Source organism: Aristolochia californica, unplaced genomic scaffold (assembly GCF_029961685.1).
Source record: "Aristolochia californica isolate CCGP_79_NKW_82.1479 unplaced genomic scaffold, dmAriCali1.0.hap1 SCAF_10, whole genome shotgun sequence".
Lineage (NCBI taxonomy): Eukaryota > Viridiplantae > Streptophyta > Magnoliopsida > Piperales > Aristolochiaceae > Aristolochia > Aristolochia californica.
In genome coordinates this window covers 33,372,000-33,387,027 of record NW_027181771.1, presented here as the reverse complement: position 1 = coordinate 33,387,027, position 15,028 = coordinate 33,372,000, and the positions used below count along the sequence as shown (strand labels likewise).

The 15,028-nt window shown below is 44.3% G+C and overlaps 1 protein-coding gene across 1 annotated transcript; it reads right to left on the bottom strand.

Moving 5' to 3' along the window:
• Positions 1 to 2,843: 2,843 nt before the first annotated feature.
• Positions 2,844 to 7,674, bottom strand: LOC137937209 (auxin transporter-like protein 2). The gene is made up of 9 exons (XM_068782299.1): positions 6,997 to 7,674; positions 6,653 to 6,836; positions 6,330 to 6,515; positions 5,829 to 5,941; positions 5,530 to 5,713; positions 5,221 to 5,318; positions 4,695 to 4,902; positions 4,350 to 4,607; positions 2,844 to 3,411 (listed from the first exon to the last, which is right to left on the bottom strand). The coding sequence occupies exons 2-9, from the start codon at positions 6,818 to 6,820 to the stop codon at positions 3,199 to 3,201; spliced, it is 1,428 nt and encodes a 475-aa protein (XP_068638400.1). The 5' UTR covers positions 6,821 to 6,836; positions 6,997 to 7,674; the 3' UTR covers positions 2,844 to 3,198.
• Between the last annotated feature and the right edge of the window lie 7,354 nt (positions 7,675 to 15,028).

The following is a 15,028-nucleotide window of genomic DNA, read 5'->3' as shown; positions in this document are numbered from 1 at the left end:
GTAAAAAATGAATTAGGGAAAAAGTAAGATACCTTTTGAAAGTAGACAGGCATGGGGAATACATATACCATTGGAGAAGAAAATGTAGATATTTTACATCGAGCATTTCTTTTTTTGCCGTGTCTCATCATCGTCTCTTTTGCTTTTCTTTTCTCCATTGAGCAGTCATACTTGACAATAACTCCAGAAAAGAGACTGATTAATGGCTTAGTACAAAGAAACGGAGGGGAAAAAAACAACAAAAAGGAAAGCAAGACCCCACTTTCGAGTCTTAAAAGTTCTAAACACACGCCTACGCGTTCCCTCGCATTGATTGCCTTTCTAAACCGATCGTTTCCTTTTCTCCTCTCATCCAAAAGCACGAAGGAAGCGAAAGACGATGCGTTTTTCCTTCTCGAATTCTTTTCCGTTTTAAAAATAGAAGCAGCCGGATTGCAGGGAGGGTCCCACGCTTCGAACGGCGGCCGTGGGTTTTATTCTGAATCTGAGGATAGGTGAATCCTTCTGGTTGCGTTCCTCGTCTGATTCTGTTAACATCATTGATTCATTTCATCACCGAGACAATCGCTTTGGCATTATCTAAACATTTTGACTCGAAGGTCGCTGCTGTAGGAGGATAAAATGCAAATCCTTTGGCGGGTCATGCACAGCTTTGATCCGCATCCCACCATTTTTTTCCCAACATGATGTGGATGCTGCTGCTTGAGATAATGGTTTTCGAGCTTGATGACGCCTTCCCTTTTATCTTTTCATACGTTTAATCACTAAAATGCTTAGTATGGCAGACCGAAATCTCTTCGAACTTGATTTTTCAATTCTAACGTCTCAATATATCGATTGGAAGTGCTGATGTAGGCTAAAAGTTTCACGAAGAAGACGGTACTTCCCTCCTCAAATTCTATGGTGTCACTACTGCATTAAGAAATTAAAATATTCTCCTGAGAAACTGCAAGATGGTTGGGATCACTGCTCCCCACCATGACTACACACACCTCCAATCCTCCTAATGCGTAATCCCACTAAGGAACTGGAAGCAACTTACTGGAAAACTCATGATAGATTTCAGTGAGTGGCTTCAACTTTTTGGAGAAGGTTTGATATAAAAGAAATCCTTCACGAAATTAACTAGCAATTGCATGCTTTTGAGCAAAGTGGTGTAAAATTTCCTCCGACAGAATATCCAGAGATGTCTCGGTTCATGAGTAGGGATTCGTTGAAATAGAATTTTAGCAAAATGCTCAAACATGTTTAGCTGATTGGTTCCGTAAATAGGAATAGATCCCATTCGCCAATCAGATCTCAAATATATTTCAACAGTTCTTATACATCATTTCATGCATACTTCTGCAATTTATAAAGACAATTGTTGAAGTTGGTAATTAAGAGAGCACATTTTGGGAATAGGTCTGGGAACAGGTGATCCTCAATCAAAGTGACGAAGGATCACCGGCTCAAATCAGTTTCTGAAAGTATTTTACTCGAACACTTGAATGTGTTAAAAACTGCCACTGTCGTTTGAAGCCTGAGTGTAGCATTCACATGGCACATGTTGGAGATCATCTAGCCGGACAATAAGCTGCTTTCCTCTTCTTTGGATGCGTAAAACCTTAAACACTGTTACCACATGGACGATCCCCACTGTTCTCAGAAACTCCTGCAAGTGGAAATACTTTAAAAAAAAAACTGCAAACGGTTGATATTAAATGAAGAAGAATCCACCATGAATGAGACGTTTAATGTTCCAGATGATCTGTTTCCTGCAACTCTGAGCTAATTTTTTCCTCTGCGGGGAATTTGTCCACCCACAGGAAGGAAGAACCGATTAGGTGAATCAGCTTCCACATGTGTCACATGCATAACATAAATGATTACTTCGGAACCCAATTTCTTCTTGCTTCATTGAGACTCTACATGTGTTTTGTGGCTCACAAACACACATTTCCAAAAGTGGTCTTTGAAATGGCTTCACATGTTGTTCGATTTAACAAATATTAAAGCATTTTGACCGGAGAAGAGGAGCCTGAGATTCCATTGGTTTCTCACAGTTAAAATAAAGACGCAGCAACCATGATAGACTGGCTGTTGGCCATTCATATACTGTCAGGTCTTTCTTTCCAAGGGTATCTGCAAATGGCTTCATTTGTTCATCTCTTTTTTTGTAAAATAAAGAAAAAAAAGGATCGCTGGCCATAAAGATTTCGATCTCTGTGATTTCAGTGAATCTGCACACACCCTCAATCTGTCAAATGTTTTTGGTTAAAACCTTGAGTATGGAATGAGATTAAAGAAGAAAAAAAAACAAAACGGTCTCGTTTTCCTGCTGTTATAGGGCCAGGAAAAACTCCTGTTCTCGACCAGGTTTCCTCTTCAATTCCCAATTTCCCATTAACACGGTTGCAGTTTAACTACAGGAGAAACACTGAAAACTTCCTTTGCTTCATACTGACAGCAGTGATATCCAAGTCAACGATGATTGGCATCCGAGCTTGTGGCTACTTTTAACTATCAGGCTCCAGATTCTGATTTAATGGGTTAACATACTTAAATCAAATCATTCTAAACGCTCTTTCTTTCAAAACTATCACATGGAGATTCATGCCCAAGTGGGTAGATTTCAGGGCTAATCTCTTTGTCCCATTTTCGCAAAGCATCTCATGTGCAGAAAATGAAACAGTGGACGAAGTGACGAAGTTTAAAGAGTCGAGTCACATCCTCTTTTGAATCCAGTCAAACGGTCTTCCACAAAAGCTATTTACGTTAAAGCCATTATCGTGACAAAGCTGACGGGCCCACCACACCACTCATCTACATTTTGTTCCTCGCGTATCCGATAAGACTTCAAGAAAAGTGCGTGATTCTAATTAATTGATCACTATCACACGCCCGGGAGGGGAATTGAAAATTAAAAACACACAAAAATATAAAAAACCCCCTTTAAAGATTTCTTTCACAAAAAAACACCCTGAAATATTTTTAATTTAATAACACTAATCCCCATTTTTTTTTTTTTTTTTTTTTTTTTTTTTTTAACACCATGGCTTGCTTCAAGGGAACAAGAGATTAACGAAAAAGCAAACAGCCGTAAGCGGAGAGAACTGGCGGCGGCGGCGGCGCCTCCCCCTTCGCGTCGTTTATAGTACAATCTGATGCCGGTACCGAAGCCGTAGTTGAGTTGTGGTTGTTGATGTTGCCGGCGACTTAGTGATGCGGGGCGGGCGGGGCACCGGGTTTGGCGCACTGGTAGCACTTGGCGAAGAGTCCGAACGTGTCCACCTGCCTCACGAAGTTGGTCATGCTGGCCCACCCGCCGAAGCCGAACCCCACCACTAAGACCCACACCACGATGAAAGCGTTCACCACGTACATCGCCGTCCAGCTCGGGAGGAAGAACGGGGGCTTCTCAGCGGCATTCTGTCAAACACCAGCAAAAGTTCCGGTGGGTTACTGAGTCAAGACTCATTTCACGCGCTGTCGCGACTCGCGCCAGGCGGGTCTTGTCCTAAATTATTGGGTGTAACAAAAAAACATGAAAGAAACGTCCCAACGGCTCGCAGTATTGAATGCGGGGATGGGCGTCTAGTGAGCCTCTCGTGACACTCACGTGTACGGGAGGCCCACCTGTTTTAAAGTCCACGTGTCCTATTATCCAAAAGGATGCCACTTCCGGGTCCCATAACTGAAACAAAAACTATTGGGAACTTTATCCAGGAGGGAATTTAGGCAGAAGGCGAGAACCTTTCGGTCCTTTCCCGATTAAAAGACAGAAAGGTTCATAGGACTTCCCACCTTAGGGTAAAATCGTTAAAACTCGGAGTCATTTCACGGAGAGGAATCGGACATATTTTGAAGGGTATGTCCGACAGGAACATGTTGACAAATGACAGGACACGGACTCGTTACTTGGACAGAAACTAAAAGCCGAAACTACCCTCCACTTTTCAGAAATAGACAAGAGAGGACATCCGGACAATATGAAGCGTGACGTAACCCGGATCCGGATTCCGTCGCATTACAGAAATCGCCATTTCTAACAATTTCAGGGAATGGAGGTTCGCCTGGTGAATTTCCAGTTTTGAATTGGTTGACGAAGGAGAGAATGGAGAAAATACGTCAGGAAGAAACTTGACGGTTTTGAGCTTTTAAGGAGTGAGGAAGACAACAAGAGCGAAACCAGACGGATCAAAAACTTTTTAACAATTTGGACGAGAAGAGATTAAACTGTCCTTTTTTCCCTAAAGCACAAAAAACCAAAACCCTCTCCGGCAACTGGAAGCTTTGTGCTCTGTCGGCATATGGAGAACGGGAAGGGCGTTTTGGTGAGTACTGATGTGGAGTATTTATTTTATTACCTGTCTGGCAGAGGCCTTCCTGTAAGTGAGTATATGTGCGAGCGATGGGATGATGTAGACGGTGAAGCTGACCAAGAGCGCCCCGACGGCGGAATTAATCGGACCGAAAAAGGGGAAAATGATGGCCAGAAACCAAATCGGGATGACAACCGGCAGCCTCGATACCGCTCTTAGGCAGATGCTCTTCGTGTCATGAACCCCGATCACTTTCTCCCACACGAAGTACAGCGGCGTGCAGGCGAATCCGAAGGTGATGAACTGAATTAAACATCGTTACGGAAACCGAAAATCAGATTCCTATGCTGAGAAATAAGAGGAAAAAGTGAAGGAGTTGAGAAGGCGGACCTGGTGGATGAGCATGAGGATGACGGCGGCGTCGCGCCAGGCGGACTTGGGAAGGAGGGAGAAGGCGTTGGAGTGGTTGAGGAGCTGATCGCCGAAGGCCCAGTAGACCGCCGATGCCGACGGTAGAGTCAGAGTGAAGACGTACAGCGTCGCGAGAAGGTAGATGTACTTGAACTTCTGCGGCTTCCACATCGCGTGCATGATTTCCCTGAGAGCCCGGACCAAGCTCCGTCAGGTCAGCGTTCCGACAATCATGATCAAAGGGTAAAAGAGTAAAACAATTCTGAGAGGGTAAGGTTGGTTTCATCAACTGAAATTAAAAATGGACGATGAACCACTACAGGGGAACAAAAGCTGCAAGCGACACGAGCGCTGTAATCAAGTAAAAAGCCAGCAAGTGCTGTAATCCAAGAGCAGCTAATAAGATTTTTTTCTTTATCCATGGTAATGATGGATTAATTGCAGTATGGAAGAAGAAGAAGTGAAGAACTCTGAAGAAGGAGAGCAAAAGAAAGGAAACTCTTACACAGTGACAGCATGGCCGCCGAAAGTGTAGAGGATGTTGGTCGCGCCGGTGAAATAGAGAACCGCCTTAGTGGGGGCCGTGTGAGCAACGCCTTCGTCCTGTAACGGGAACGAAGAGAAGAAACAGAACGCGATTTTCCTCATTAGTACACAGGCTACAAATGCGGCGCCGTCTATTTATTTTCTGGTTTAAGGAACTTAGGGAGAACAAAAATCAAGAACGAAGGACAAACAAGCTGAATGTTAAAACAGCAATTAATGGAAGGAAGCAGCCGAATGTAGTAATGTTTTTTGAATTAAAATGGGGTACCTGGCCGTGGACGAGAGCTGCAATCGTCAAATACCAGGCGGTGTATGTGGTCATTCCGAGACCGAGGAAAGACCAAATACGGTAATTGTGGAAGGAAGGTATGAAGACGGTGGTGGCGCAACAGGCTCCGAAGATGTACGTCCATGTACGCTTGTCCAGTCGGTCGTTTATGTAGTAGATATTACTGAAGAAATCAGAAGGGTAAGGATGAGAGACCGGCAATAATGGCAGAAATCCGTTCATTGCCTCTTCAAATTTAAACAGCAAGTAACCGAAGAAAAATTTGCCATATTATGCACCTGGCGCAAGCGATTAGTTGGATAACGGAGCCAAAGAGGAGAAAAGTGCAGTTGAAGGCGAGCCCGGCTGCCTTCCAGTAAGGGCCTAACAGTCCGTCCAGAACTTCGAACCACTGCAATCCAGAACAAATTCAGAATTTTTAGTTTTCGTATGTTTTTTTTTCCGGACATCCCATTAATTAAAAGTGGTTCTGGATTCAGTTAGAAAGATTTTTTTTTTTTAATTCTCTCATAGGTCTCTTCTGACGGTCAGATCAGAAGAAAAATCTCCCACTTCTCTAAATGACAGCAATCGTCTTCTCATTTAACAGCTTTTACAGCGAGCAAGCAACGGATGATGGTAAAAGAAATTGAGGTTCATCTTCTGAATCTCGTCCTCTCTCTCGGCCTCTCGAGTGGAGTGAAGTTTACACATGTCAAAAAATAGTGATAGGGGAAAATATTTTTTGACTCCATTGAAGGATTTTCAAGGGATCGGTGAAGGAGAGGACGAGACTAAACCTGAATGACGTGGTTCTTGAAGCTAACGTTTTCCTTCTCTTTTCGGCTTCTATACTCTACATAGAGCACGCTTATGAGATACGCAGTCCAGCTTCCCAAAAGACCGTAAAACAACTGCAACAGAATCCCGGACAGCATTCCAAGCTGGGAGAAGGAGTAAGGCAGCGTCAACAGAACCTGAGCGACCTGTAAATGAAGAAGCAAATCAAACAAAAAAACGGATCAGAACAGAAGATTGATAATTACAGTAACTAAAACACTGTTACCTAGCTTCATAAAACAATGTCTCTCTCTCCCTCTCTTCAAAAATGAATTTTGCTCACTTGATTCGATGCGCAGCTAAACCAGGCGTCATAAACGGAGCCTCCATGCCAAAGGAAGTTTTTCATGCTAAAGCCCGAATGTTCTTCCCGTTCTTCCTCCTTTCCATCGTGCTCCGTCTCGTTAAAGCTCGGGACGATCGCCTCCTCCGCTTGCTTTTGTGGCAACATCTTCAAACGTCAAAATCTGCAAAAACAGAAAAACGAAACAGCCAGTAAGACAAAGTCCGGCTCCCAGGAATCGAAAGCGAAAACTCAGATCCAAACAGCCAGTCTTCACAATATCACAAAACCCGCATCCACTGCGATTTCCAGAGATCTGACCCCAACCTTTCCAAAGTTCTCACCTTATAGACTCAAGATTTGTCGCACGTATCCAAAATCCGCTGCTTTTTACGCTGGGAGGATTGCGAGCGTTACTCTCTCTCTACAAATGGGTCCGATCCTATCTCTACCTTGTCTTTTTAGACGGAGAGAAGGAGGTCAGCGAGCTGAAATTCGACGAGTGGAGAACTAAGCGAATTAACAGGTGTTTGGAGAATCCTTCACGCCGATTTCTAAGGCCTGGAAGACCACTTTAAATGCCTGTATTATTACCGAATCTCTCAGTCTCCACTAGGCCGAAAAGGTCTTAAATGCGCAGCTCTCGAAAACCGAGTTGCCGAGCGAGTCCTTCACGGAAGCTCTCAGAGGACAGCAGAAGCCAGCAGACAGAGAGAGAGATAGCGAGTGAGCTCCCTCACTGAGCACCGCCGTAACACTACCTCTCTTCTGAAAAATTCCCCTTCTTTCTTCCTTTATGAGCGGCTTTCCCCCCTTGCTACTCTCTGCTTCTGTAAAGAATGGAGATCTGGTGAAAAGGACGTCGATCTGATCGGCTTTTATAGGTGGAAAATCCGTCGTAACCTACAAACGGCAACGACAAAATACCAGTCCGGAAATCTGTTCTCCTGCAAACGGAATGAAAAGGAAGAGAAGAAGCCTCTCTCCTTCTCTCTCAGTCTTATCTCTCTTGGCAGAGGTTCTTTAACTTCTCCCTCAGTAATCTGCTACCGGGCGCTCTCTGCCCTTTTTAAATTGGCTCAGATCCAAATCCCAATCAAATAATTCCCTCGGAATTTAATTTCCGAGTTTAGACATAACAAGTACCCTTCATTTAATTTTTGTTTTGTTTTACTTTTAAATGTAATTAGCAATTTAACTCGCCGTGTCATCTGGTGGGTCGGATCACTGGGTCAGCCAAAGTCGCGACCGGGTTAAAGATTAATTACTTAAAAATGCCGGATCAGAGACAGAAACCCAACTGTGTTACCAACATCGGCGAAGCTTCGAGCGGTCGGCTTACGCCACGGCTGCGGGGCCCGCCACTCGTCGCACGCTATTAAAGTAAACAAGCCCACGCCCACGGCCGCCGACGACGCGGGATGCCGGGAGACGGCGGTGGGGTCCAACGCCACTCGATCAAGGGGAAAAAGCCAGCTGGGAGAAGGGTTTCTCCTTTTGACCCTCCCAGGATAAAAAGCAATTAAGCACGCTTTGTAACCATAATTAAGATTACGAGGTTATGAACCGGACTGGGTTACAACGTTTTAGTAACGGTACTAAAGCTGTGGTTCAGCTTCACGCTTTTTTTTACGGATTAAATTCGTGGCCGGGCCTGCGATGACTAGACCAGTGATCCTCGACCTTTTTTTGTGGTTTTGGTTTATGTTAATTAATTAAAAATCGAAGGCGAAGTTTCCCCCGCCCCGGTTGGAAAGGGATTTGTCGGCTCGATGCGGTTCAGCCCCGACCCACTAACCCGATCCCTTCCCTTCTTTTGATTCTCTACTGTAAGTCGTCCTCCGTCCTCTATTCAACTCTCTCTCTCCGAGTTCAATTCAATGAAGCAGTCAGTCGTCTCTCTCTCCCAGCTGATCTTTTCAGCAAATCACCTGGTTTAGTGCAAGCGTAATGATTAATGAGCAGATTTTGACTCCGAAGCGCCACTAGGGAAATATTCGGCATATGTTCCTTTCTCCCGCTACACACGGCCCCTTTTTCTCTCTTTCCTTTGATAGCCTCCCAATAAACACCAAAAGCATCTCCGTTCCCACCCCTTCTCTCACTCGCTCTCCCTCTTTTAACAACAACGCCACCAACAGCTGCTGCTCTTTTATGTCTTTTACTCTCTCTCACTCCCGACTGTCGCGAAAAAGAAGTTATTTAAATTCACTAGTTTACGACTAGTTTAAGGCTTTGACGCCGTTGGGGAATCTCTTTTCCAGGGTGGGGGCGTGGAAGCTTGAATCGACATCACAGTGAGACGGGAAATGCCTTTTGGATGAGTGAGTGGGTGTGCATTCGATACTCGATACTCGATACCCTCCCACTCATGGAAGCGACTCTCATTCACTCCAACACTCTTACTCCTCCTCCCTTCTTCAATGAAACTCATGTTCTTGTGTAATGCATGTGTGCAACTTGCAATTATTTCATGCTTAGCTTAATTATGACATGACCAATCCTACTGTCACCTCCCCAAGGTCCCATCCTCTTATGTGGAGTGATCGTTTTTGCTGAAATATCTTGGCTAACGTAACCAGAAGCTTAATTCAGAGATGCCGGAAGCCTACCCCTGCCATCTCTACTGATAGATACGCTCTGTTACTTATTTCATTCTAAGAACAACTTGAGGTGGCTATAAGATATCGTTGAGAGGGTTTGTGAAGATTCTAATTTGCAGAAGTTGAAAAGAGGAAGTAAAGGCAACAGAAGGCAGAAAGAAAGGTGGAGGCATTATAAGATGTTGATTAGCTTAAGGTTTAATATGAGCAGAAAGCAGAAGCTATTGATAGCTCTTCTTTCTCCGATCCCCACCACCCTTTTTCCCTCCCTTTGAAGCTATAATTTCTGTCACGCCTCATCCATTCTGAATAGTTAACTTGTAATCTTCTTCAGGAGCCCACTTTTATTTTTTAATTAAGCTTCTTTAATCTCTGCAATATCGGCTTAATGATGACCGGTCCCTAAGTATAATCAGCCGCTGCTTTTTTCCCAAGCAAAAGAGGGTGATTGGAATTCGATACATTGTGACAGCCGAGTGATGTCAGGTAGACGAAACATAAAGAGTAGTTTGTGAGGTAGAGAGATAAGGCGCGTCGGCCGGTCTCGGTGGGCCTTTTGGCGAGTCCCGAGAGCCGCCACCTGCATCGACGGAGGCGCCACCGAGTCCGTGTTTTCATCGGGACAGGATTGCAGACTCGTTTAGGCTTTTCCTGTCTAGGGGGATAAAAATAAAAAAAATATTGGCGACTCGGATGTCGTCGTGCTTATAAAAATTCAAAACAACGGGTGACTTTGCGCTTATGGCCTGCCTGACTCGGGATCCGAGCGGGGAACGAGTCCGCGATTGCCTAGCTTTCTCAGCGGTTCGGCCCCTCCGGGATCACTTCTGGTCGGCAGGTGATTGTTTATTACTGGCCGGTTCTGAGAACTGAACCGGTTTAATCGGATAATCCCCAAAATAATACTCCTTCCTTCTCGTGTGAGCCGATTTATTTACCGTTGTCCATTCTTGACTAATTTCTCGGGTAAGGAACTGGTAGTCACTACCATATGAACCGGTAAAGAAAAAGGGGGTCAGAACATTTTCGTGAACCAAAAAGAGTCGGCCCGTGGGCCCATCACATCGATTAACCCTGGTCAGACCTGGCTTATTCTATAGTAGGCCAAAAAGGCTTCATCTTCCCGTCTTCTCGCGATTTTTTTTAAAAAAAACGAAGATACAGGAATCTAGCAACAGAGAGCCTCAATGAGAGACGCTGACCTCTTCCGTTTTTTCTAAATCCGAAACAAAATCAGAGTGAGGAAAAGTTGACTTTTCGTCGGGCGACCGTTTGCGGTTAAACCAAGCCATGACTGCGATCTGTATTTCTCGACTATCGAAGACGATGGAGTGCAAGTCTAGAATCAAGACTCGAGGTCGATCAAATGAGTAAAGTTTCTAGTTTAATCCGGAACAGGACGGTTTGGATTAGAGAAGGCAACGGTGGGATTGAGTTGCCTGGCTTTATGGGCACATCGCCATGTGAGTGAGTGGAGTTTCGTTTCTTTGTAATGTCTCAGAGAAAGAGAGAGAGAGAGAGAGAGAGAGAAGAAGAGAAGCTCCGGCAGCATATGGGTTTTCTAGTTCGGTTTCACTGCATAAGCAGAACCACTGCATCGTTTTATGTGTTCTGAGAAACTCGTAGAAGATCGAGTTTCCATGTGAGTTTGAGATTCCAATGGTTCAAACCCACCAAGAAATTTTTATTTTTTTTGAGCTTTGAATGAAATTTTAGATTTAGTGTCGCCTCAATGATTTGCTATGATCTGCATACTTGAATTGAGGGATTCTTTTTCTTCATGAGCTTGCACTGATCCATCAAACGTCTGTGATTTGCGCTTCTTTTTAAAAGGACTAGTTGTAGTTGCAGTTGCATGCATAACAAAATTAAATGGAATTTAAAGCAATGTTCCACCAACCCTTCACGCGTGGTTATCTGGGATAACTGACAGAGAAAAAAAAAAAGGGACAACATTGAGGCATAGATAAACCGAGGAAGACGATCGAGATTGTGTTTTTACTCTGTAGAAAACCAGAACGAAAGAAGGGGTAATTAAAGAATTTTCACACCACTGAAGTACAGAATGTCTGGTTTTGAGCTCCTGGGGAGTGAAGAACAGTGCTAAGTGAACGCCAAAAGGGGAAAAACTGAGAAGAAGTCACACATTTCGTCATTAATTTGCTGAAGATCGCTATTGCACCCATCCCTGCAGATGCCTCTCTGGGAGAGAACATGTTTGAATTTATACTGAATCTTAAAGGAAATATTGATTTTTGATGGGTATTGCTTATCTGATCTAATTCCATGATAGCGAGTCTGCCAGAATAAAAAAAAAATGATGCATAATTGATCACAAGAATAGCTAAAACAGATAGATGTTCATGACATCATGGAATGATCAAAATATTTAGTGCAATAAAAACGACAGAGAGCAACTTCGGTTCACTGCAGGCAGAAGCATTAACAGGCTCAGTTCAAATAATGCAACTTCCTGACGGAAGATTCGTCGCACTAATTCCAGATTTTGATCTGATTGAAGCAAAATTTGGAAAACCCGGAAACGATGGGGAGAGAGGGTCCACGAGGGCTGGCCATCTAAAGCAACCTCTTTTTGAGCATTTTCTAGAGCCAAGCTCATCTCTTCCTCTGTTAGTGCTTACAGGGCTTGTCTGAAAGCTGTCTGCCCAGAAGGGGAGTAATTGCAGATGCTTGTCCATGAATGAGAAGCAGTGGAGCTTCCATGAGCCAATTGCTCTCCACGCTCAAATGGCAGGTTGAAGAAAATGCCCAGATATCCCTTCCCATCAATCTTTTCACACAGAAGCTTCTAACATTTCATGATGGAAATACAGACTCTGTGGGAGGCTTGGCATTATGTGGGCATTAACCAGAGAGAGCAGCAAGCTGATCTGAATGTGATTCCTATGCTGCTACTCATGTTCCATCTTATGAGTTTATTTTGGACAAAGTTCCCATTGAATTTTTTACATGGTCAAAGCAATCATAGCCTTTGACACGAGGAAGAGAGGAGAGGGGTCCAACACCCACCAGAGGTGGAAAGTGTAAAAAAAGGGCAGTGAACACCATTAAGGGGACCACAGTGGGTATGGAAGATAAGGGCCATTTTGGAGTTAATGCTCTCCTCCATCAACTTGGTCCCTCTCACTTTCTCTTATCCTCAGCCTGGAGTTTGGTCTTCCCTTAGCTGGAAGAGGATAGCCCACACTCAGTTTTGGGTCCCCCACAGCAGCATCATGGACCATGATCTAGTGCAGCAATTTCACTACAAGTCCACTCTTTTTCAATCTTAAGCCATCCACATACCTAACTCCTCTTGTATTCTTTTCTCCTCGGTCATTTTAATCTAAAAAGGGTCAATGACACCTCACCTAATACCAACCCAGTACAGAAAACCCAAGCCATGGATCCGGATCCGGGTCATTCATTCTATCACAATTATCACGGACTTGCTATCTTGAATCTTAATCACTTCTATAAAGGATTAGATGTTTTTTTTTTGGGTAATTTGCTTTCTTAAATCTTAATCACTTCCGAAAGAGGATTTTAAACTGGTACGATGGTAGAACAAATTTGAAGGGATTGATGTAACCGGAGACTGGGGCCTAGTCTGATAATCGAGGCCCCACCTGGGATCTACTGGTACTTGAGGACCCATCAAAATGCCTAGAACGGAAAAAAAAAACTTTTGATTGAATGGAATGGCGTGAGCTGCAGCTGTGCAATCAAGTCCGAGGACCAGCTAATGAAGAGGTAGGTGGTGGGCCCGTATGTAGATCTGAGAATCTGCGATGAGGGTAATGAGTGGGCCCTGGGCCGGGTGGCATTTAATTCAGATACGCGTGGAGACTTTTTTCTTTTTTTTTTTCCTCATTTTCTCTGACCGCGTGGGGTCAGTGAAGACAGACATTCGAGTGGGCCCTCTCGTGATTGTCATGTGCTACCCCCCGTCGGATGATAGACAGCTGCCTAACGGGCCTTCTGTACCAGACGTCCTCATTTCTGTCCACGTGGCGTCGTCTTTTTCCCGTATCCGGTTTGTAGTTCTGTGTCGTCCGGTACGTGAAAGTCTCGGGGCCGTACCGGAATGCTGGTGGAAAAGGATTTGGGTTGCGTCTGGAGATTCCTTTTTACGGTCCAAGGAAAAGGAAATCCTAATAAAGGGTGGGTTTTCGGTCTCATCTAGGCAGCTACGTAGATTTGGATTTTTGGGTTCATGCGAGGCATAAAGGGAGTAATGCCGAGTGGGTGTGAGATGCTTTTCGGTCTCGTGTGGGCCCGTGTCGCATGTGAACTTGTACGTCTTGTTCTAACCTTCGATCCGATAGGTCCCGCAAGTCCAGTCAAGGCTCGAGCAAAAACTAGGAGGATAAATGAAGATATTGAGCCAGAAGTGTTTCGATGGATGAGGAGCCGATGTGGGTCCGGTCAGGGCAAGCGGACAAGATCTTCGTTTGGCTTGAGGTGCCAATGTGGTGGCCCAGCGGATTTATAGACCTTAGATCCGCCGATCCAATTCCATCACATAATTGCAACTTGCCAGGCTGCACGTGGGGGTGAAACACATCACGTATTCAAGGCCAGAGACCCTTTGGCAACTCCTAGTTTCTTTGACTGTTGAGAGCTCGTGGTGGGATCTCCACAGGATATGCGATAAGATTCACCATCTCAAATTATTGGTTCGTTTTTTTTTTTTTTTTTTTGGGCTTCATTCAGTTCAGTTCTTTTCTTCTGACCTCATTTAGTTTTTCTCCTGTTGCTCTTTTAGCATTAAGGAATGACGAAAATCCACAGTTACTATTCGTCTGAACTATCTTGTGGTTGTTCTCCTTTTTTCCTCTTTCGTCTAAAATTCTAATTGACCTTAAATTTTGCAGGCAGATTCCAGAAGACGTCACTAATATCCTAGATATGATACAACAAGGTTTTCAAGGAGACCGACGGACTACTAACCATCTGACCTTGATTGAATCGGAATCGGGTATCAATCAATTCAACCATCTTTTCAATTCCAAATAAGAAGATGAACGTGAACATCTGCTCCTCCATTATGATTGATAGAACGGTGGTGGTTTCCCATGTTTTTCAGACGTTAAAACCTGAAAGTTGGCAAGTCCGGAAACGAGTCCATGGTTGGGCTTTCTTTTTCTTCGCCATCCTTTTCTCCACCAGTGCCTCTCCTTGGAAGTGGTTGGGATCGGAAGCTTATTATGGCAGACAGTAAGAAACCTAATATGCACTCAGTGGAGTTGAAAAGAGATTCACAAACGAGAAAGTCAATCACCACTAACCACTCTACCTGGCCCTCGGAAAAGAGTATCCAAGTTGAGAGGGAGAGATTCTCAAATCTGGAGGCTGATAGTTTCTTACCCCTAAAACGATGGCTACATGTGGAAATTACCGGGAAGTCGATCTTTATTGGAATGATAACCCCTTGACGAAGTTACGATCAGATTCCCAAATAGAAGTGCCAAGAGAGATGACGTTACTTATAAGGAGTAAGGACTCAGATCCACTTCTCCTAGACATTCAGAATGCGGAATCTGAAGTGATACCTGAAAAATGTTGACGGGCGTTCCTGGGCTCCCTAGTGTCCCACTAATTCCTACGACTTCAAGGTCACAGCAGTTTGTGGTTGATCGTTTTAGAAGATCTGCAAACAGGATTCAGTGGCAGCTGTCTCCATATGCCTGCCCACCACGCTCTGCGATTTGTATGAGTCGTGTCCAGAGGCCTTTACAATGTGCTGGATGACAACTTGCAGACTCTATAT

Excerpts from the sequence above, each read along its gene's own strand:
- LOC137937209 (XM_068782299.1), bottom strand. The coding sequence starts at position 6,820 with ATGTTGCCACAAAAGCAAGCGGAGGAGGCGATCGTCCCGAGCTTTAAC. Across the intron at positions 6,516-6,652 it reads TTAGCTGCGCATCGAATCAA|GTCGCTCAGGTTCTGTTGAC; the intron begins GTGAGCAAAATT and ends CTTCATTTACAG. Across the intron at positions 5,319-5,529 it reads CAGCTCTCGTCCACGGCCAG|GACGAAGGCGTTGCTCACAC; the intron begins GTACCCCATTTT and ends TTCCCGTTACAG.